We start from the raw sequence: 23,773 nt of genomic DNA, 5'->3' as shown, positions 1-23,773 counted from the left end.
GTCCATTAGCCAGGCCCCGGGCGCAGCGGCGCTGCCGGTCGGCAGCAGAATTGGGCTCGATCAAGTGCGTCGACAGCCGCGGGTTCGGGTGTCCCCTATCGACGGCGGCAGCAAGGGAGTGGCCAGGGTGCCCTTCGGGGCCTACGTCAGCGCAGGAAGGGGCGGGCCGCAGGCCCTCCTCCGAGGCCGCGTTGCCCCCAACGCTCCCTCACCCGCGCTTCCTCCTCCTCGCAGCCCGAGCTCGGGATCCGTCGCGAGGGGGAGCGACTCGAGCCCCGCTTTTTTCCCAATCGGCCGGCCAAGTCCACGCGGTTTTGTCGGCTTGTTCGCCGCCAGCGCAGTCGACCGAGCGCAGCGTTGCCGAGAGCTCACCCCTGCCGCCGCCCCCACGCCGGGGGATTGCGGACCCCGCGCGTCAATCCACGGGCGGCTCCCACCCTCTCCCCCGCCCGAAACATGGCGCGTGCTGGCAGTGCGGCGCGGCCGGGCGCCTGAGAGCCTCCGCAGGCAGCGAGAGCACTTGGCAGCATGCACAGTCTGTACGGCGACCATCACGGCCAGGGCTACTACCGCTACAGCGGCTACTCAACGCCGCCAGCGGCCGGCGGCTCCGGGGCCAGCTCGCCCGCGCTGCTGTACGGTGCGGCGCACGGCCAGGAGCCGCTGGGAGCGTACCCGGGCCGCATGGGCCGCCAGCCGCAGTACGTGGCGGCACCGTACGCGACCGGCGCCATGGCCATCCAACAACAGGCGCCCAAGGACATGGTCAAGCCACCTTATTCGTACATCGCGCTCATCGCCATGGCCATCCAGAACGCGCCTGAGAAGAAGATCACGCTGAACGGCATCTACCAGTTCATCATGGACCGGTTCCCCTTCTACCGGGAGAACAAGCAGGGCTGGCAGAATTCCATCAGGCACAACCTGTCGCTCAACGAGTGCTTCGTCAAGGTGCCCCGCGACGACAAGAAGCCTGGCAAAGGCAGCTACTGGACGCTCGATCCGGACAGCGTCAACATGTTCGACAACGGCAGCTACCTGCGCCGGCGCCGGCGCTTCAAGAAGAAAGACAGCACCAAGGACGCCAATAAGGACGAGGCACAGCGCAAGACAGCTGAGCTGGAGGACAAGAAACCCGTCATCAAGCAGCCGGCGAACAGCGTTGGCGGCCGGACCAGCGGTGAGAGCCACCAGGCGGTCACTCCAAAGACGGAGCCCGTGGCCGACTCCTGCCTGCTTGCCTCGTGCAAGTACGAGGCGCGACCCCTGACGCAGCCGCTGGGCGAGCAGCAGGGAACGCTGGCGCTTGACCCGTCCTTGTCCGCCTTCAGTGTGGACAGCCTCATGACGCGCGACCAGGCGGCCGACGACTTGAGCCACTACTCGCGACCCCTCTTCCAGGCTGCCATGACCCCCTGCCCGAGCCCGGCAACCCTGAGCTACACGTGCAGCTCGCCGGGAGTGTACGCCGACAGGGGCTCGACCGGCGACGACTCCGTGGCGGTCAGCGGTGCGGACGCCCTTCCTGCCGGCCAGCAACAGCACTACGCGGGCTCGCGGCCCGCCTGGTACACCATGCAGCAGCAGCTGCTCGATCCCTCCGAAGCGTACGCGGCCTCCAACGGGTTCAGGGAAGCGTACACGGGCGCAAGTGCCGCGCCAGGAAGCAACAGCACCACCGGCGGCCAGAGTTCCTACCAGGTGGGCTTCCCGCTCAACAACGCTTACCAGAGGTCCTACACGGCGGGCTACGACTGCACCCGATACTAGGTACTGTGGCCCCTCCTCTCTAGAACAAGTTCTGCGGTCGTACTGCGTCGTGCCCGCGGTCTGTGCGTGATCCGTCTTGACCAAGAGGCTTCTGGAACGTGAACATTTTGTGTGGATGTGAACTGGCACGAATTCGGGGGTCCGTGCTGCGCCTGAGTCTTAGGACGCGCTGCCCGGCCGACAATAATGGACACGTGCTGCTAGTCTCTGAATGAAAAGTGTTAGGTAATGTCCCCATGTTGTTTCGATATGTATATGCATTCATGTTCCGCTCATTCTTCATGGGCAGGGCTGGACACCATTGCGGCGACAAGGCGTCAGCGACGCTTCTTGCTTCACTGTGGTTCAGCTCTGTCCAACGATTCTTGTCAAACATAATCATTTTTTTCTTTTCTGCAGGCAGTAAGCGCTGTATAAATCTCATATCATAAAAACTACATGGAAAAGTCTTACATTTCTTAAAAACCGTCGTCTTTAAGGAGCGCGAAAGGGTGCTCTGCATCATCTTATACGGCCATTTCATGTCAGTATCGTCACGCAATAGTTATAGGCAGTGTAACATGGACTCTGCATGAGAAACTAGAATAATGAGATTGCAGTGAGAAAGTGCATTGGTTGTTTGCATCATCAACGACCACCTAATTCAGTTATCGGGGCCAGATTCAAAAAGCCGTTGGTCTATCCTGATACGTACGACCGTTTCACGACTGGGCATACGTTAGAACGTCAGCCAACAACGAGAATCGATCTTGCGCACGAAGGCAATGACAAACAGTTTCCTGAATTTGGCGCCTGATAATTTACCGGGAACTTATCTGCCTAGAGCCGTTTTGCTATCTTTCCTTCGAGGTGTTTCGGTGGCTTTCAGCATGAACGCTAATCTGTTTACTACGAACCGTTAGAAACAGCGGAGTTACTTGGAGAACGCACGAAAGCAGCTCACGCTCTGCTTGCAGATTAGTTTTGAAGGAAAATGCACCAACGTGTGTCTTGTCTTATAGTACGTTCGCAATGAAACGAAACTATAGGGGCGTCAGGAAATCTGAAGACGAGTTCTCAAATCTGCATGCACGTTAAAGTGGTGCTGGACTGTGCGACACGTATTATCGTAAGCCGGGCGACCGCCACTGGCCAAACACCGGCTAGCCAGCCACAAACTATTCTTAGTACGGGCAGAATCTGTGATAGTTTGGCACCTTGCTCAATAACGCTAGTTATATCTTGCTATTCAGTGTCAGTAAAATGTGACGCATAGTATACATGACATTGTCATGCAGTAGCGACACTTCAGCAGGATACGTTGTTGGGCAAGTTGGTTCATGACGATGGAAAGACAGGTTGCGCAGAAACGACGACGAGTGCTTGTCCTCACTTGTGAATGTCATTTTTTGCACAACCTATCTTTTCACAGTAGAGACACAGTAGAGTATACAACCAAACCAGAAAGGGTACATATACACAGAGCGAATCATGAACCGCGTGCGCACTTGTCAATCCTTCAATTAGGAGTCAAAAGGAATATACGCAGACAGCTAGCGCTCCCAACAAAGATATACAGAGCCAATTGCTTCAGAGGCACGTGTCCAAAGTGCTCCTTTCGTGTGTTGGCCAATTAGCGACGCTGTTTCGAACGGTTAAATTTGAGTGGGAGCCTGCCCAACTGTCCGCTTTGCCGTCAGTTCTTTTCCTTACATTTCCATCGACTTTCGCGATTGGCTTGTGAATATGAGTAAACAACTGTACTATCTGTGAAAGACTCGAAGGTTCACGAAAGCTGCGCTTTTTCGCTCACCTCTCTTCACATTAATTTGCGCAGTACAACTTGGCAGGAGCAGAAGCTGCTAAAGAGCGATAATTGTTCTCCAGCGAGTCATGTCAAGGGGATAAGGCAACCACTCACTGTGTTGCGTGCGAGCCTTCCAGTAACCTCCAGTTTTTAATAATATCAGTATATTTTTGGAAGATGTGTCTTTCGTTGTTTGCTACCTGATGAAGCGCGAGATGCTGGTTTGTGTGTAATGTTCAGGCCGCATTATGCCTGGGAAATTAAAATGATATATCTTCTAAGACAGGCAATGGCGAAGAAACGAAAAGTAAGAAAAGGATGAAAAAAAAGGGGGGGGGGGGGGAGCTCAGCTTGCACTGAAGGCTCGAGTGAAATTACACGAGCCACTTTATTTGGGAGTACTTCGGGACTGCCTGTGCCAGTGCTCTAATAAGCATCGACTTGAAGCCAGCCTCGCGCGCTTATACGTGACTTTGCCTTTCAGCGAACAGAAGGCGAAGCGTAGCGTAGCTTTACAATCGAGTCGGCTTCCACATGTTTTCGAGAAGAGGCACGAGGTGCAACAAAAGAAAAAAAGAAAAGAAAATGTCCCGAGTTGCAATAGGCGAACAAAATAAAACACTGATTCTAAACTGTAGCATTTGTTGTTTCATACAAACCTCGCACTTTCCCACAAACCTGTAGTATGCGTGCAGCCCTGCTCCTTTTATTCTGTTTCGCGGAACTGTGCGCAGGTATCACGTTATTTGTGCTTAAATTAGTTACAAGGTCGATGCCCAGGGTCGGCATGGTTTAGGGAAGGATAGAAATGCGGTATCGAAGAAGAGTTGCCCTCCATCGCTCGTGGGCGCACTTAGTATGTGCAAAAAATGCGGCGGAAGTTAGCGAGCGTTGAATGCTCATTTCTTAAAGAAATTAAGCTCGTTAAGTCATGGACCAGCGCGAGCTGAAACCTCTCGCATGTAGTGCATTGTATACAGTCGATGCTATCTGTTACGTTTTTAGATGGCCCAGCCCGTTTCGCTCCCTGAAAACTGAACTTAGATGCTGCTCGTGCTGTAATACTGTAAGGCGCTGTGGTCGCTCAATGAAGCGCTGCAGAAGCCCACTACTTTTCACCAGGGCAGTGTCGAATTCTAAATTTCTCACGGATGGATTAGGCAAGCGCTGCCGAAAGAGACAGCGCTTGTTTATGGGTGTGTAGGAGGAGGTCCCTGTATTCAGAGTGCACGATCCTGCCAACATGTGGGCCTGAAGGACATTTTTATGCAAAAAATTATAGAACCTGTACACACCGATGTGTGTTCGCAACGATTTCCGAAAATTGGGTGATACGTGCAGCTGTCGGGTGCGCGCACAGGAAGCAGTGGGCTTGACGACTGCGGCAGCGGAGTGCGGTGTCGTTAACGATTATTGTGTGCCTGTATGCGCCTGATCATTGGGACTGTCGCCTGCTCTCAACATCAGAAGCTTGAGATGTTTTCAGAGACCACACACTGTGCGCGCACTGTCGCGCTACAACTCGAATGCTGGCGGCGGCGGTTGCTCGGAAAGCACTTCCAACGCTCTTCGAGGAGTAGTTACGCAGTGCTTCTGCGAAGCTCTATGAAATTCTATGCTGGAACTCTGAGTCGCACTCCTAATAAAAGAACGCAGTGTAGGCGACTTTAACTTAGAAAAGGAAAGTGAGTCGATGTATAAGTAACACTTACCATTGAATCTTACATGTAACAGCGACCTGATACAGGTCGCGTGAACGCAGCCTATTGACGTTAAGGGGAACCGAAAGATACAAAGAGAGGGCCGCAGGATTCAGATGATAAATTTGAAAATGGGTAACCATAGGCAACTTTCATGAACTAATCAGCGTAAAATTTTATTATGAATGTGCTCATAAGCATTGCGGCTTGATTTTTTTGTTATTTTTCATAAGCACGATTCGTACGTTTCAAGGAACAAAAGACTGGCCTCTTTCGGGGTTTGTTGTGATTGCTTCAATAATGCAGTGATGTCGCTAAATTCAAGTGCTGGTGAAAATTATATCGCAGCTGCACGTACGGGAATAACCCGGAACGCTTTTGGAGCCCTGCCACCGTACCGAACACCTCACCCTACACACGGTCAAGTATTGCAATGTGTACCTACGTCTGGGACCACGACGTTATTTGAATGGTTCCAGCAACTCGTAAACACTGGCTTACTTGCACGCCGCATAAGTTTTCATTTCTTCCGACATATTCTTATAACAGAAGCAGCGTTAATCATGCGATATGAATATTTGCAGCAAGTAGCTTCCTTGAATAAGCAGATAACGCGCTAAAGCGGCATGCCGTTTTGAAATCTTTCTTCATGTCGGCATGGCTGAGGATTTTTTTTCCATAAGTCAGAGTCGTGTGGTACCGCATACAACTAGCGTAAGTTGTTGAAATACAAATGGCTCCTATATTATGGCGAGTTTTAGATGACCCATATGGGGGGGATGTAAGAAAGCGTCGTGACAATGATGAAACATTCTTTATGCGATTTAACAGCCATTGAAAAGGTTGGCACAATGTACCGAACTACCTGCTACGAGTAGATCATTCAGATCGCAACGAGAACTTTGGCAGATTCTACGGATCTGATATTGAGGCGCAATGCCACTGCGAGGTACGGTATCGTGGTTTTGATCTGACTTTCATCAGGGCACCCCTCACGGGTCTTGTATTCTGTTTTGAAACCGAAAAAAAAAACGAAAGAACCCGGCAGATTTCTCGTAGAATGCAAGAGGACGGTACCCTAGCAGTCGGAAAACATTAACACTGCGCGGGCAGGTATTTACCAACGTACTCTTCGCGATGGAGACTGGTCTACTCGGGCTTTACTAAACCGTGATAGTTTTGTGCGTAAGGTCTTGTGACAGTAGTATTTTTTTTTTTACCTGGCGCCTTTTCTGTACTTCGTAATGCGTTTGACACCTTTCGGCGTCTCTCTTAATTTGAATTCGTCTAGCGACCGATGAGAACGAAAAAAGCCCGACAAACACACACCAGGACAGTACGTGTTTAAACGTACTAAACGGCAAACTTACTAGCAGGGCAGAACATTTCAATCTGCACGGGTCAATTACGGCGACTCATTTACGAGCAGAAAGTGAACAGAAGGGTTGTTTAAGGAATACCGAAGCACGCGGATTCCTTCAGCGGCGCAAACATGAGTGACGACTGCCGAAGAGACCGGAGCACAACGTGATACAAGGCGCGAGTCCGGGCACGCGACGGGTATATGTGCGCGGCTATGCGCAACCACGTTGGCCAGAAACGAATATATTTTTGGACCCATAGCATGCGCGTAAAGAGGAAATATGCTCGCCGTGTTTACATCCCCTCCCCCTCGGCGCGCGAGAGACGAGCTCCCGGAAAGGAGGCGCAAGTGCGTACAGCCGTGCGGACGTAAAACCAGCGGCCCCCTTTTTTCGCTCGGGACGTAAGGTTCTTGGAGCGAAGCTCCAAACAAGATGTTCTCTGCCCAGACGTCGGCTTTCTGGTCCAGAAATACCGGCCGTCCTGCTGGGCGCGCGCGGATGCGGGCCTTGTGTAAGCAGGGACGCGACTGCGCATCTCTTCGCGCTTTCCGGGTGGTTTTTGTCACGGGGGACACCTGAGTGAAAACATGTTTCATCCGCGGTCGGGCGGCGGCGGCGGGCACTGCTCGGCTCGACTGGGGACTGCGCCGGTGCAGTTCCCTGCGGGGGCAATCCGCCCAGGAACGGAAATGTGCCGGATTACTACGGAGTGACGTGGAGAGGCTGTTGCCAAGCCTACGTCCTTCTTCACATCCAGAATGCGCCGCTGCCTTCTCGTTATCGTAAAAAGGCCCTACGCTGTCGCACGTATGGCTTATGAATGTGCTTCGCGTGTGAAAGTGTCACCTTAATGGCAAACCAGGGTAATGGTTGCCGGGTTCTCTTATTTGTCATGTGGTTCCGTAGCTGCAGATGGCTGACTGATTACACTGGCACCTCAGCACGACAGTCGTTTTAATCCACCGTGAGTTCGAAGGCTTGAGTACGAAGGGGAAAGGCGAACAATTCCAGAACTGAGCATATATCTGAATTTGTTCTAAGGCGCGAGAGATCGACATCGTTTCGGTATATCCACCGCGTCAGCTATTTCGAAAGGTTTAAATAAGCAAGTAATGGGTAGGTCAACAGATTTTTTAATCATTTAGTGGAACTGCAAAAATGTTAGAGTTGAAATACCACCCCTTGCGCTAAACAGCTGGTAGTTTCCAGAAAGAATGAAAGTTAGTACCATGTCGTAATGTACGCTTTTTGGCACGTCGGAGAATGTCGCTGTAACTCGTGGCTAAAATTTTCGCTAGATTTATGCTGATCGACATGCATGCAGTTTAGGGACCTGTTTTAGTGCTTATCTCCCTTTTTTTGCTTTATTTAATCGTTCAAATGATTTCGCAATCTTATCAGGCACGAATGCATCTATCAGAACAGTTCGGCTTACCAGTGTCCGAAGAAACGCGATCTAAATTTGTTGCTGTTCATGAAATATGGCTTACAACGATAACACAAGCAACTAAAGGAGAAAATGACTCCAAGTGTGTAGCCAGGAACGATGAGGGGATGACGCGTAACATTCTGTAACCTTTTCTAGTGATCCGCCTAAACAGTGCAAAATGTCATGCACAGAGACTGCTTCCGTAGCTGGCTTATAAGACCATGACACTATTTCATTACAAGTGTGGTTTACAAACAAAAACTGCAGCTGTATAAGGAGCCCTTCAGCTTGTAACTTTATGGGTAAACAGGGATAGCAGATTTAACTGAACTGAAACTGAATGTTGCAGTGACCAAGTTAATGCTTCGGTTTTGCTATGTGCCATCCGAAAGACTCTTTTGTTTAGCGCTGAGAGCTGAAACCGTCATCGCTTTCGCGCCGAATAGACCCGCTTTTTACAAGCCCTATGCATACGCGCTCACTTATGGCAACGTTTGCTGGGTTCGTGATACCACATGACAGGCGTACGGAGATGGTTCCGGCTAACAGCTTTGCTTTCAGAGAAACCCGAAGCCCTCTCGCGATTTCGGCTGGTGCGGCGCTCTATGTATGCACGCATGCGGGCTCCCGAAGCAGGGCGCCACAAAAACCAAATAATCAGACAACTTGCGCCGAATAGAAGCCGCTTATGGAAACAAACAAGGTTGCGGAACTTACACATTGTTTTCTTTTTAGGAGGTCAGGTGAGGAGGAGTTTATGTATCGGCCGCGCTTAAGCCGGCAAGGTGCGCGGCAGCGGTGGGGCTTCAATTTCTCTGGCGAAAAACGAACAGCTTTTTACCATGCGCGTGTCCCATTGTCGCTCTTTGCATCTGAAACTTTGTGGCAATGTTTGCTTGCGTATTTTTTGTTTATTTTTAAGCAGAATAAACTGAAATATATATATTTTTTGCGTTGAAAAAGAAAAGAGTGCACGACTGAGCATTGAATTGGTCGAACGCTGCATCCAACACAGTGCAATCGGCAGTTAAAGGCATAGCAGATCCATTATAACTAAGCACACAGGAGAACTGAAAGGCGCCCGCCTAAAAGAGTTAAGGCAAAATATTGACAGTTGCCGCTTTTAGAAATGAAAGGGATGGCGGCATTTTTTCCTCTTGTTTTCGATGATGTAATAAACTGCCATCGTTTGGCTGTGTAAATATACTGTAGTTTATTATAACAACAATTATTTTAAAAAAGGTTATTTGGCGTGTAATCAGCGGCCGAGTAAATACATAAAAAAGGCATAAATCCATACGTAAAAAGGCAGGAATATGTTTAAGAGCACAGTTTAACTGAGTCTGTATGAACTTATCGAGTTTTATCGTCTTTCTGCTCGGCACAGCTATTTAGAGATATGATGCCGAAACATAAGGTGAGATTTGCTTTGTTGTTCTTCAAAACCTATAATATCGATGGCTGATCGTGCTGCACGCTTCAAGTGCTCAATATTTAAGGATTCTGCTGAATCCTGCACAGCGATAGCAAATTTATGTCACCTTTTGATTCAAGGGAGGTAGACGATCGCTTTAGAAAGAGCGTGGTCGAGGTTCGTTCTCCCAATAATAGTATAAGCCTTGTTTCTTTGTTAAGCATCGTGAAGAATTAATTTCATGCGGGTTGTCCTAAACACACACAATCTGCATAATCTGAGACTGTCGCACGGTCGGGTAAAGAGGGCCGCGATTATATAACGATTCGATTTTAGTTCTGTTCCTTTTCGCCCATGACAACTGAATGTGGCGCCGCTGGATCAGCGTTGTCACTGGGATCATCAAGTCTACACGGTGGATGGTGGCAATGGGAACGAATGGAGTGGGAAAAATTGTTGCACTGCATCGGCCTGGCTGGATATTTGAAATGCCCTAACGATACGATAACGTCATATTAATACCAACAGAACCCACCAATTCTGTTGAGCCGCCTTAGTTTAGTCTTACCGATAGTCAGATGCATCTTAGTTCAGTAGCCAGCTGGGCTGGTTAGAACATATTCATCTCAACGAACGACGAAAACAAAAAGAAAGAAGAAGTAGGAAAACGCAAACTACCGGATACCCCGAAGGCATAAAGCTGAAGTTTATTTAACGAAAATCGTAAAATATATACCAAAATGTGAAATGCATTCGCATGTTTCTACATAAAAAAAAAACAGGCGGGAAAAGGGAAAAAAGGAAGAAAAAATGGATAGAGGAGATTGTGAAAATTTCCTGTCGCTATCAAATGCTCCAGTAGCGACTCCTATGCCTTGCAGAGGGAAATCGACGGGCATCCTACGCGCATTTTATCTCTGTTCTTAATGCATATCGCCTAGACCAATTTTCAGACCGTCTGCTCCCGGAGCTTGTGGGAGATATTGGCTCGAACGAAATACGGAATGAATCTACACGCCTTGTAGCCCGCTGCTAGCCCTTAGTGGAGCTCAGGTGCTCCAGTGCTTTTATTTTTCGTTCTTCCTTCGTTTCATGTGCATGCGCATGTGCATAAACTTCATGTCTTCCGATATCGTTTGCAAGTTTCCTTGAATAAACTTTGGTTTATGAGTCACCGGAAGTCCAATAGTCTCTTTCTTCGTGTCTGTGTTTCTTTTTTGGACGTTTGCTCATGTATGGTCCATTTCATTAGTTTATACAGGTTGGCTTACAATTTTATTTCTGAGCAATGAACTACGGTGGTTGCGGGGCCCCACTCAAAGATTGAGAACCAATAGCAGTGACCTATTTTGTTCTCGCCATTCGCTTTAAAATTGCATTAGAAGCCTTTCTTTATAAGGTTTGAAACTATAGGTTAAGATCACATTTGAATGTTATATTTCCGGCTTCAAGATTTAGGTGCTCATAGCAGCAGCGGCTCAGTACCAAACGGCAAGAAAACGTCTAATGAGTTAAGGATTTCATTGTCACTCATCTCTGAAAATTTGACAACAGCCGACTGTCAACGACAAGCAGACCGCTGACGTCCAGTTCTGGAAGCGTACCGTGAAAACGGGAAGAAAAGGTAACCCCTGGATTTGTTGGGGAGTTTATCCCGCAAAGTTATTGATTATGACGCACTATGGGAACAGTTAAATGACCAGGCGTATAATGAGCATTCACACTTTACGCTTGCTTCCCTAGAAGCTGGCACAAACACAAGCGACGACAGAGTACCGAAGAACAGTTTAACAGCAAGTCCTATAGCTGCGGGAAACATAGCACTGCATGCGAAACCTGTAGTTGGAGACACACGATAACAGTAATGTAAAATGATGCATCTTTGCTGCGACAAATTTTTTTCTGCCATAGTTGCACCCAGGATTTGATTTAGACTTCGTGAGGTTCGTAAAGACAGCACCTAAACGAGAGAGCTGCTGCAGTTCACTGTCGTCAAACGGCAACAGCCACTGCTGTTGATTCAACCCATAATTCGTGCAGCCGCATCACACTGCCATAGCCATTGAGCCAACGAGGTGTACTAGAGTGTCGCCTAGAAAGTGGCTAATACGAATGCAGGAAATATACTGGGGGCTTATGCTCTAGTTCGAACCATCTCCATCGCAGGTAAAGGAATGGCACGCCAGCTTTTTTCTATGGGCTCAATATGAAATCTTAAGTTTGCACTAAGCCGATCCGGTTGCAACTGCTTCTTTGTCCCCGGCACTGACTCGCTCAAAATCTACATGTTGACACAGCTCACATGAATCGGGTAGTCTTCGCGGTAAAGAGTTTAGAGTGGCCGGTTTCTAATCCCGGTATCCTGATTTCGACCCTCAAATGCAGACATACGCGCACTTCAACTTCAGTGTGCTGATGGAAAGTTTCATGACCGACGCACACAGCATCGCTCGAGCCACGCATATGCTAAGTTCTGTGTCGTAGGTAACTTAATCAACGACTTCGTCGTCATGTCTCATGTGAAGTTCTGGCGCAGGCGCAATTGCGGATGTCTTCGTCTTTATTCGCACCTGTAGCTCAACAATACTTTGTCAATTTCTTTTCTTCAAGGTTATGTAAATACCTAGTTCTCCTTGTAAAAAAAAGAGTTATACGCTCTGTGTTGTGCGCAGCAATAGCTTGCATATCCAGTCGATGCAAGCTGTCATAAAGGAATTGATTTCTCTGGAGTGCGTTCGAGATGATCAGAAATAAACGCAGCTTTTTGTCAGAAATGAGAGCCGTACAAATTGGCCAAAACGATAAACGTAATTTCTTAGCCATGCTTTTAAACTGGTCTGAACAGGTTGGATTAATTTTTTAAAATTATTCTGTGACAAATCTGGTGCACATATATGAATTTAACATTAAAAAGAGTCTAATGTTTCCGCTATAGGCCCACAATTTTGACGTGTACTATTGTGATACTCAAGACAGCCTTTCAGAGAAAATCGCAGGCAGTTCTTATATTAGTGCCCAAATGATCTCATGACCCTTATCAGAAGTTCTTTGCCGCGAAGCCATAGTTGCTTTTTCTATCATGATTAATGAACTGAGGAAACAGTATGTTGGCAAACGATGAGCAGCTTATGCACAACCACGAATATATCTTAGTTTCGAAACTAATGTACATACCGTTCCTGAAGTTGACATTACGCGACCTTAGAACAACATCATATTGTTGTAGCTCGAGAAGGCTATAAAATTAATTTTTTGCTCGAATATACAGTGTGCAACACCCACAGTACCTGATAAAAACCCTGTTTGTCTCATTCGCGAAGCAAAGTTGAAACGCCTCATCGCAAGACATCGGGGATTCAAGCGGAGATCTTTCCCACTCGGCTGACAAACTTTTCCTCGTAATTATGATAGTACATGACGGTATTTCTCAACCTCTTGCGAACCTGATCAAAGTTCTTCGGAAGGAACAAACAGGCTGACATCGCATAATCACGGTGTGTCAAACTATAAACTACACGACATGACAAGACAGGCATGGTTTTGATGCCTACTCATGAAAGAAGCCACGTCTCCATGCCTCCTAAACTAATGTATGTAAAAAATTTTTTTTGTGGGCATCGATTCACAGTAATGCAAGCACAAAGCGTTTATGAGACGAGAATAAAAATTACTGTGCTGATTTCGGATAGCTGATTTTCAGTCATGGGACCATTGACGAAGTGAAAAAGCAGCTGAGCACTTGCTTTGCCATTGTCCCTGCGTAAACGTCCCGTGAGTGTCTCTCGAGGCACCATTGTGCCGACTGGGCTCCGATCAACTCAAAGAGGACAAGATTTTCCACTTTGAAAGCTAACGACTTGGGAAACGAACAACGGACCTTTTTTTAATTATTATTGGTCACCCATGAACGCGACGGAAGAAACTTCCCTTCGCTCTCTCTTCTCTTTGGCTGCTTTTATCCCTGTTCTGAAGGGTACACAGCCACTCGGAGAATATCCGTGGTAAAACCTCCCCACCTTTTCTTATGTGTTTGCCTCCCTTCCTTTCTCTGGTTGATTTTTCACATATGTGTTGTAGCTTGTTACGCTGAAATGAGACTCCCGCTGTGTGCATTCTTTTCTTCAGCTGCTTAAAGGGGCCTATGACATGGTTGCTCGACGTACTGCCGTGTTGTATTGCAGTAACTTATACAAGAACCATTAATTCTATTTCCAAAGTTTGTGTGCCCTGGACGCGTTGTAAATATAAAAAAAAACGATCGAAATTGAGACCGATAAATTCCTCCCACCGACAGAACCGTCATATTGAAATGTTCGCGTGGCGTCACAAAGGCAAAGGCATACACGCCGCAGTGTCGTCGCAAATCCAGGTTACGAGGTCAAAGTATACCTGTTTCTCCTGTCGCAGTAGCGGTCGTCCCCCATATACGAGCGACTGATGACCGACATGTTACTGCGCAAAAGTGATAGCAGTAACGTCAGTCTTAGTTGGTATAGTTTAGGCCCGGTCGCACTAAATGCAGATGCTACGCCGGACGTCCATAGGCTGGTCGGCATGCAGGTGCCGTCGCAACGTACCAGCCTGTCACTACATTGATGACGACGTCAGCACGACCAATGACCACCTATCGTCATAGTGCGAGAGCTTTTCAGGCAAGCAACGCCGATGAAATCGTTCGGCAGACGGTTGCCCGATCTGTTTTCATTCCCGAGAACTTAACGAGAACTTCTAAGGTCTCTTTGCGCTTCATTTTTACCTTTCAAATATGAACCAACAAGCCCAAGCATATACCCTTCTGAGAACTTCTAGCCCGCTGTGGCGACGACGTGAACGGCTGTACTTGCCTGTACCTTATCCGTGTTAGAAAAAAGCGAAGTTAGTGGCTGCATTTCATATGTTCAAAATTTAACACTCACCAGCTATGAACTTTTGCCAGATTCTTAAATTTCAGTCGACACCAGCATGCCAGCCTATTTCGCGACCGAGTCCGCAGGCTTCATGTGTGCTATTGCGGTGGGTGCGCAGAGCGAATTAAGAAATTATTACGAATGAAAATGGCCATCGAGAATAGTTCTGGCGACACTGACCTAAAATCGACGATACGATTTCTTGCATTGTAGGACGCGCGCGCAATAAGTGGGAAGTGCCGTGGTGACGCGGTCTACCGATAAATGCTGAAGGCAGCCGTTTGACCAGTTAGCCTGTCAGCGCGCACACGATAGATTTTGTAACAGTATGCATAACGTCAGAGTTTGGTCGAAATCTAGTTTCGGTTTCCTGGTTTTTCCTTTTTTAAGATACTTCTGCTCGGTATTTTTGCAAACGTTTTTTTTTTTTTTTGTGCCGGAAAGAGGGGATGCTAAGAAATTGATGTGGTTATGAACTCAATTTGTTCAAAAACCCGCGGAGTCGCCCTTGAATGTTTCAGCCTCATCGGACGAGCCTCATTTCGACGAGCTTAGTAAGGAAGCAGGAGGGAAGAGAGCAGTTAGGCTCTCTCAGGCCATTTTAATTTCCCTGATACGACACAAACGCTGCTATGCAATAAAAGCATGAGACAATGCACACGAGAATTTACTACGACATCTGTTTTTTTTGTGCACAAAACGCTTCTTGAGCAAGGGTCTGCAGGTACCGTTGCCAATACAGCGACCATTGGCGTTCCGTTCAAAAATTGTTCAAAATGTATGTCAAGAAGGAAACTCCATTGTTAGGCCAATTATGCTATGCACGACTGTGGTTTCAAGTCCGACTTAAACAGGTCGCATTGCGCAACCCGTCATGCACAATCACACCAGCATCCACGCTCACTTTACCAGCACATCAAAATTCCGGGAGAGACACGCGTGCATCGAGGAAAGGGAGCCAGCATATATTCCCCGCATTATAGCACACTGCTCTCTGAACAGAGACTTCGGTGACGGGGCGGTTCAGTGCGGCGATCTGTCATGCGGCTCTTCCAGAGGCTAAACAGTCCCATGAGCACTAAAAGATCTCATGGATCTTCCATTGTAGCAAAAAGTTTACAGTATACGGCGCAATCTCAATGTCCTTTTTGACAGTCCGTTGAAGAATGTCCAAAAAAAAAACACGACATCACGACAAAACACACAGCAATGATCAAAAGTTTCTGGCTGCTGACAAGCGACAGTTCACAGACCATGGCACAACAGTCCCTTTTTCACGAAGCCACGTTTTGTCAGGCAGAACGAACTTGTGAAGTTCAAAAATGAGTCTTTAATCTGAAACACACTCTCGCGCTGTGCATTGCACGTCGTCGTCTGCATCAACTAATACTGCTATGAAACTAATGATCGCGCTTTGAGCTACGTGGCGGTAGTGACAGAGAGGTGTGCGCTGCACGCGTTGGCGTGTACAACGTTGTGGCCGAAACACGGCACTGGAGCAATACGCTTTGGCACTGACGACATTGCTGCAGAAACGCGGCACTGGAGCGTAGGCCGCCGGCGTACATTAGGTGAATTGGTAATGACGATGAAAAAAAATTGGCTGTGGCTTAACTCAGTTATGCCTGGATGTGTGTAGCGAGAGGTACAGTTAATCTTACTGTTTAGCTTGGTTATCTCTACGGTTACATCTTTATCGTTTAGCTTCAGTGTAAAGACTATATATTTTTAAAGTGTAACGCATTTATTTTCAAAGTCTTCATCGTGTGTATGCGTGGCGGCCTAGGAACCTTTTTGTACACCATCTCTATCATATGACGTGCCCGTCATCATAATTTTAGCTCTTTGCTCGTCGCTGGGACTTGGTGGCTATAGCATTCGGCTGCTAACCCCAAGGACGCGGTATGAAATCCCGGTCTCGGCGGCCGCATTTTCGATGGAGGGAAATGCAAAAACTCTGCGATGTCACTATGTGTTGAAGAACCCCAGGAGGTTTGAGTTAATCCAGAGCCCTCCGCTACGGTGTCTCTTATAGCTCGTGTGCAGCCTTACGATGTTACACCCCACATACCAGAACTAGAAGAGTGCGGTGAGGGGCTAGTTGGTACGACATTATGAGAACAAAAAGTAATTCTCTTGTCCCGTTCTTTTGCGCAGTTACTTTTTGTTCTCATATTACCAGAACTACATTGCAATTTTTGCTCCTCATCTGTTCAATCTATGGAACATTAAAACCTTCGGAAGCCTTCAATATGGTCCTCCGGCTCGCAGCCTTGTAGTGATCGCGACTGCGCATGTCGAAAGCACCTGTCTAGCCAAAGCTGAAATTTTCGGGTCTCTTTATCAACACCTAAATGAAACTTTAACCGACATCGCTTGCTAAAGGTACTTACAGCTTCATATTCACTCGTTCTGACACCCCGGCCCTTTGCGGCTCGAAATTACAAGCCAAGAGGGACGTTACAATCAGAGTGAATTGTCATTGGCGTCTTTGATGTTCGGGCTTAGGACAGAGGTAGCAGGAAACATGCTGATATTTTTAGTTCTACGAGGGGGTACCCAAAAGAAACCGGACTAAATTTTTTGGTCGGCAAAAATTCTGTGCTACCGCGTTTTGTCACTAGGAGCGCATAGAACGAAAATTCCACAGTCAGTAAGCCGAGTGCCGTCGTTGAAGGAGGTCAGACTAGTTTAGGCAGAGTTTTAGAGTGACGACTGTTTTGTGTGAGTGTCGTTTTTGCAATGGCTGATTTTCGTGAACAGCGTGCGCCGGTGAAATTCTGATTTTTGCTCGGAAAAAGTTGAATGTAAACTCTTGAAATATTAAGAAAGACGTACAAGGACGATGGTATGGGGACAACTCAAGTGTTCCTGAATCGAATCCTGAATCAAAGCAACAATCATGCCAATGGAAAACTTCAAATTCACCTCGGCTCAAGAAAGCTCGTCAGGTGAAACCAAACCTCAAAACAATGCTGATATGTTTTTTCGACGTGAGAGGAGTCGTCCATGGAGAATTTGTTCCGCAGGGTCAGACAGTTAGCCAGGCTTTCTACTTGGATGTTTTGAAAAGATTGGGCAACAGTATGCGGTGGAAGCGGCCAGATTTGTGGCGGTCGGGTGACTGGTTTTTCCATCATGGCAATGCCCCTGCTCACACAGCCCTGTCTCTACGACAATTTTGGACCAAAAATGGCATGACCCCTATTCCTCAACCCTCATACTCTCCCGACCTTGCCCCGTGCTACTTTCTTTGTTTCCTAGAATGAAAAAATAGGTGAATGGAAAGCGTTTCGCTGATGTTGCTGAGGTGAAGAAAAAAACGACGGAGGCACTGTCAAGCATCACAAAAGATTAATTTAAACAATGTTTTGAAAAATGGAATGAAAGATTCGACAAGCGTATTATTGCAAGTGGGGAATACTTTGAAGGAGATTGAAGGTCTGTGCTTAAAATGTGATCAAATCAGTTCAAACAAAAATAAGTCCGGTTTCTTTTGGGTACCCCCTCGTATATGTGAAAGGCTCTTACGAGTCGTTAGGAGCCATTGAGCGCACGGAACAAATCTATTCCCTATGAAACACCGTTGACGTGGTGTTGCTCTCAACTGTGCCTCTTTAACCCGCGGAATTCGCCGCTTTTGCGCAAACATACCAATAACTTCGGCAAGCAGCTAATTACAACTCACACAGGGAGATGGTTTTCAGAGAAGGCAGAGAAATAGGCGGTGAAAAGTTAAGTAGTCAGTGACGGTTAAACTCGCAGACTGACTGTACATGCGAGAAAGTTCATTCTGTTTTTTTTTTTTTTAAGAAAAACAATAGAGGGTGGCGGTGCGCCTTCAGTAAAATGGCTAGAGTTTGGGTCATAGCAATATTTCATTTATAAAAAGTCTTAGCCCACTTTTTAAAAGGTCAGTGCCTAGACTGCTGCGAGCATATACTTCTTTTATATATATGCTCGCCACTTGTGCTCCAGGCAACATCCCGAGTATCTTATTCAAGTGAGACCTCTGCCTCTTTCACCCTAACCTTCCGAACTTCTGTGTATTAGCATGAATTCCTACAGAAATCAAAACAGGTTAAATGATTTTCGTGGATAATAGTCGTTCGCTTCAGGTGTTCGGCAATAAAATCCCCCAAATATTGGGCAGCAACATGGATTCATCGAAGCGTATTTTTATTGTCAAAATGAAGTTAGTGTTTCCATCTGCCGTCTTACAAGTCACCCTCGTCCAATGCCAGTTAGCATACAATAATCCTGCCACTTCTCACGCGTCAGAAAGCAAGGTTTACTTCGTGGATGTTACTTCAATAGAACCTTTCCATTTCGGCAGTTTAGCGCATACAGTTAGCATGTTGTGATTTCGTACCTTCCGATTTCCCTGAAACAGTGATAGAAAATATGGGAAGCATTGATCACTTCTCCATTTTAATCACAGAACGCAGGCAGACCTTCTCTCACACACTGTTCAGAGAGGAAGCACCGCATAATATGTTATCTCTGAGTGAATTTCGCCGGGACCCATCTTTTTCTTATTTAATATTATTAAAGCGCTTGGAGAGGTCAAAGCCGGCACATACCCGTGTACATCCGGTTAGCAAACAGTTAATTTTGCTTTTACGGGTTGCGGAAAAGCCCTGGACCAGAATATGCTCACTGTATGCACTATCATACGTATTAATTTGAATACTCCGATCGCTACGTTCTCGGCAGGTTCCTCTCATACCTGGCAGCTATCTTGCGACACCTGAGTTTATTAAGACATTTTGCGGCGCAACTATAAGAGATACATCGCTCCCCTTCGCTTACGCGCAAATTTTCTACCCGTGTAGAACATTTACAGTAACTGGAACATTGTGGGCACGCAACATATGGAGAATCACGGCGTGGTATTCAGTGCAGCGCTGGGTACGTATTGCGGGTTCGATTAGGATAATGCGAGCATGCAAGTGTGTAACTTGACTGAATAATGTCTGTGAATCACACGGGCACGTTTTTCTGGTGCATCTTATTTAACCAGAGCTTCCTTGCCTTGCCTTAATAAAAAAATAAAAAGAAATATTTTTTTCTTCTACTCTCGGGGTGAACGATTCACTGCTAGAGCGCCTAAACATAAAAGTCGCGATTTGGAGACCAGCGTGAAAGCTTGCAAAGAGATTGGAAGGCTAGTTTCCGAAACGCGAAACAGGCCTTCAAAGCAGCTTGGAGTACAAGTTCGAGTCGAGGCGTGTTTATGAGCTCGGCGGTGAGGAGTGCGCAGCCAACAATGTAAAAGAAACTGACACGTGTGGCATTAGGATACAGAAAAATAACTCTATAGAGTAATGAATAAACGCGAAACTTGTAGGAAGTAATAGGTATTTATTTCGCAAAACAGGCAACCGGTGGCATATTTAGTGCCAGACTGGACAGCAAGGGAAGGATGCGCGGCTGACAACGGCAGAAAATCGCGACGTTCGACGTGGTTCGTAAGTTATGCATGCCTCGGCTGGCGCAATGGCGTTCTCTGGAAGAGGGCCTTCGTCGAAGAGTCATGAGCATGACGTAATCGGAAGAGCTGTTCTTATTTCGTATCCAACTGGGCAGGAGAAGGTAGCCGCATATTGTGAAGTTGCGCTCACTGTCTTTGCAATAGACAGTTATCTGTCACGGCCTTTTCACAGCCCGGCCACGTCTCTTCATGATCTTCATCGCAGTTCAAGCGCATACGTAACTTCTTCGCGTGCTCGGTGAATGAGCACAGGTAAAGCAAATACGACCAGTTTGGGAAGCTCAAACTGCGTGAGATTGGATTACGTACAACTCCGAGTGGCACCAGGCCGGATTCTCCTAACGCGTAGCTTTATTAATCTTCTTTTGCCCTTCAGCGTTCCCCTTCGTTCTCCTTCCACACTGTCACGGGGTATCCCCCGAGTGGAGGGGCTGCGCGAACTTCCTTTCGTGCCTTCCCGGCGCGGCCGCAGCGGTTCTCATTACCCGCCGCAGTACCACGAGGAGAGGGGATCCGGGGCGCCGCACAGCGCGGCTGGCTGCTGGGCGAATTAATTCCCCCACTCGCTCCTCTTCCACGCAACTCGGCGAGGCAACAGAAAGTCCTACTATCGATTACAATAAGCTGCTGCGCATCCGGAATCCACGCTGCTCGGGCGGCCGTCTGGGGGAAGGGACCCGGAGAGATCGGGGGGAGCGCGACCACCGCCACCAGCAGCAGAACAGGATCAAGCAAACCGCAGCGGCAAACACGATGAAAAGGAAATGATCCCGACGCCTCCGGGCTTTTGATAGGGGAAGGTGGGGACAGCGTCGAGGGCGGGGGATTCCGCGGGGGGAGAGATCGATGTCCCGTGCCGGCTCGGCCAATCAGAGATGCGGCGTGACGCAAGGAGGGGAATGCGGGCGCATCCCAGGCTTCCCGCAGAGCCCAATCCCCACGGCTGGCGCGGGAGACGCGCGAAGTGGGCCACAATGGGGCGCCGCGGCAGAGGCGCTCGCGACGCCCTGCCCACCCCTCTCGCCCTCTGGCGCCCGCTCTGACGAGAAGGTGGGACTTGGGCCCCAGCCGCTTCAACTGTCTGCGCTCAACATTCTTCGATCCATTCTTCCCGCGCGCCACCATTGCTGCTCTTGTTTATTTTCTTCGTTTATTCCCCGCCTTACCACTCTGGTCCCTGCTCTTCAACTCCCCGCGCTGATCGCAGCCAAGCGGGAGCCGTCGAAGACGTCGGCTGCCTCCTAAAAACTGCAGAGGAAAAATTGAGAGAAGGGCGCTAAATCTAATAGAGTGCAAGAGGGAGGGAGAAAGAGTGAGCAAAAAGAAAAAGAAAACAGACATCTCACACGCTCAGAAAGGCACTCCAGCTCAGGGCACTCGTCCGCGTTTTCCCTCTTCTTTTTCCTTTTCGTCTTCACTTATTCATCCACTGCTTCACTCATTGCAGGAGCTTCGTGACCGACTTCATGTTTGCTTTTGTTCGACGGTAGGCGTTGTCACGTCTCAGGAGAATTGTGCAAGCGAGAGCTTCTGACCACCGCCAGTCCAATGCAAATCTTATCAGCGACCAGCAGAGTTTGCACCCAGAGCGATCGGGCAGCAGCGAAGCTACGCGTTATTCCTGAACCGTTTATTCGGAAATACCAAGAAAAGGAGCCAGGCCAAACTATTTCCAGGCAGTGAATATTCTGCCCAGAAAAAAAAAAAATAATTAAAGCCAGCTACTGAGAAAAGCAAGTACGAACTAGCGCTACCTAACAAGCTTTTGAACATGATTTACTTCTCGGAATGCGTCTGGCTTTACGTGCATATAGGGAGGCTCAAAAATGGTTCCCAGAAAACGACATCGAGAGATACCTTCTCTCTTCTCTCCACTCAGCCTAATCTGTCGGCTGTGGGCGTTGTAATTCAAATTTCTGGCTTTCAGACAACAGTCCTTCCGTGTATTGATGACCATGTACACATCGATAACTGTAGTGCATATAACTAGAGGAAAGAAAATTGCAGCGATGAAAGCTAAAGGAAATCAGTGAATATTCATGGCTGACGCCCGCGAGAGATGGGGAGAAAGAGGGGGAGCGTAGCTGGAACGCAGAGAGGTTAACCTGCGTTAAGAGAAAAAGGAAAGAGAAGATATAAAGGAGATGGAAAAAGATAGGCGAGTTATAGCTAGTAAGTGAAGTATGTCAAGTAAGGACGTGTGCGCAGCAAACTTCTAACTTATCACGCAGCCACGCAGCCACGCCTTATTCAGGAAGCGGAACAGTGTCGGGCAAGCACCTTACAGCCTACGATTGCTGTGTGAAGGCTCTGAAGAAGCGCTATAATGATAATCTTACGGAAAGAATGAGGAAGCAGGCGGTTATGTACTTTGGCTATTTGGCTAGGTTTTAAGGGTCGCACGGAATTAAGTCGAGAACTACTATGTGAACAATGTTCATATCGGTACGCACTGAGGACACATTCGTTGGTTAGGACAGTCCAGCGCTCAAAACCTCCGAGGAACCCTCCCCTGTGGGCAGTGACATTCGGTTGCTGGTGTCAAGTTCGCGCGAGCGAACCCGTCCGCGGCGGTCGCATTTCGATGGAGGCGAAATGCAAAAACACTGTGCCGTGCAATCTCAGTGCACGTTAAAGAACCCCAGGTGGTCCACGTGTCGCTTCGGGGCGTTAAATGCCATATACCACATCAAAATCTTCCCAGCGAAAATGGGCAGAAATTGTTGGTTAACGACATGAATTTTTGTTCAAACTTTTGAAGTTCGTTTGCTAACAGCCGGTATAAAAACACGCCAGCGTGATCGTCACAGTTCCGTCAGTTTACGCATTGACTCTTTCCTTTTTGAGTTTATGGCTGCCAAGTGGGACACTGCACAACAGTCATCGGTAGCAAGTGCGCACGTTTTATTTATTTTTTATTTATTTCATACTGCAGATCATCTTACAGATCCAAGCAGAACAAGATAACACAGATACACGGGTAACAAGTAAAATAAAAAGAAATAACAAGTAAAATAGAAAGAAAAACTAAAAATAAAAATAAAAAAGGCATGCAGGATGACTATGCGCTTACATTTTATCATGTCAGAGAATTCCACTCACTGATGGTACGCGGGAAAAAGGAAAATTTAAAAGTGTCAGTTCTAGCAAAGTACGGGGTAAGTGAACCGGGATGATGGTGACGCGTGATGCGTGTAGCTAAAAACGATAAATAGGGTGCAGGATCAAGAGCCAGTTTGTTATTTATGAGCAAGGAAAGAAATTCTCGTCGAATATTTTTTCTTCTTACCTCAAGAGGTTGGATACGGTTAGATTTCATTAGCTCAGACGGAGAATCAAAAGGTGAAAATTTAGAATAAATAAATCTTATGGCTTTTCTTTGGATTCTTTCAATTTTCTTAATATTAGTATTAGTATATGGATCCCACACCACGCATGCATATTCGAGCTTAGGCCTGATTAGTGAGTTAAACGCGAGAAGTTTAACCTGAGGGGGAGCTTTGGAAAGTTTATTTCTTAAAAAATAGAGTTTGCGAAAGGCGGACGAACAGATATTTTCCACATGTGAATTCCAGGACAGATTGTTAGTTAATGTTACACCCAGGTATTTAAAACTGGAAACTTCCTGCAGTGGTGTTTGTCCGAGATGGTACCTGTGCTCAAAAATATTTTTTTTACGTGTCACGCGAAGGAAGTTTGTTTTTTCTTTGTTTAAAGCCATGTCCCATTTCTGGCACCAGGTAAGGATGTTAGTTAGAGAAGTGTTTAGGTCAATCTGGTTATTTGAACATGTAATATCTCTGTACAGCAAGCAGTCATCCGCAAACAATCGAATCTCAACGCCCGGAACAGTTGTGTCGACGATGTCATTAATATATAGTAAGAACAATAAAGGCCCAAGAACGCTCC

The 23,773-nt window shown here is 47.5% G+C and overlaps 1 protein-coding gene across 1 annotated transcript in view; it reads left to right on the top strand.

The window, feature by feature from the left end:
* The first annotated feature begins 303 nt into the window (after positions 1-303).
* LOC149350528 (forkhead box C1-B-like) overlaps positions 304-23,773 on the top strand; it is a 109,836-nt gene continuing 86,366 nt past the window's right edge. Inside the window, exon 1 of the mRNA XM_089579573.1 lies at positions 304-1,770. Within this exon, the coding sequence (XP_089435699.1) occupies positions 529-1,770 (1,242 nt within the window). The 5' untranslated portion in view covers positions 304-528. The remainder of the gene's footprint in view (positions 1,771-23,773) is intronic.

This window comes from Amblyomma mixtum, chromosome 3 (genome assembly GCF_055824585.1).
Source record: "Amblyomma mixtum isolate Tamu chromosome 3, ASM5582458v1, whole genome shotgun sequence".
NCBI classification, from domain to species: Eukaryota; Metazoa; Arthropoda; class Arachnida; order Ixodida; family Ixodidae; genus Amblyomma; species Amblyomma mixtum.
This window is presented reverse-complemented; position numbering and strand designations above follow the sequence as displayed.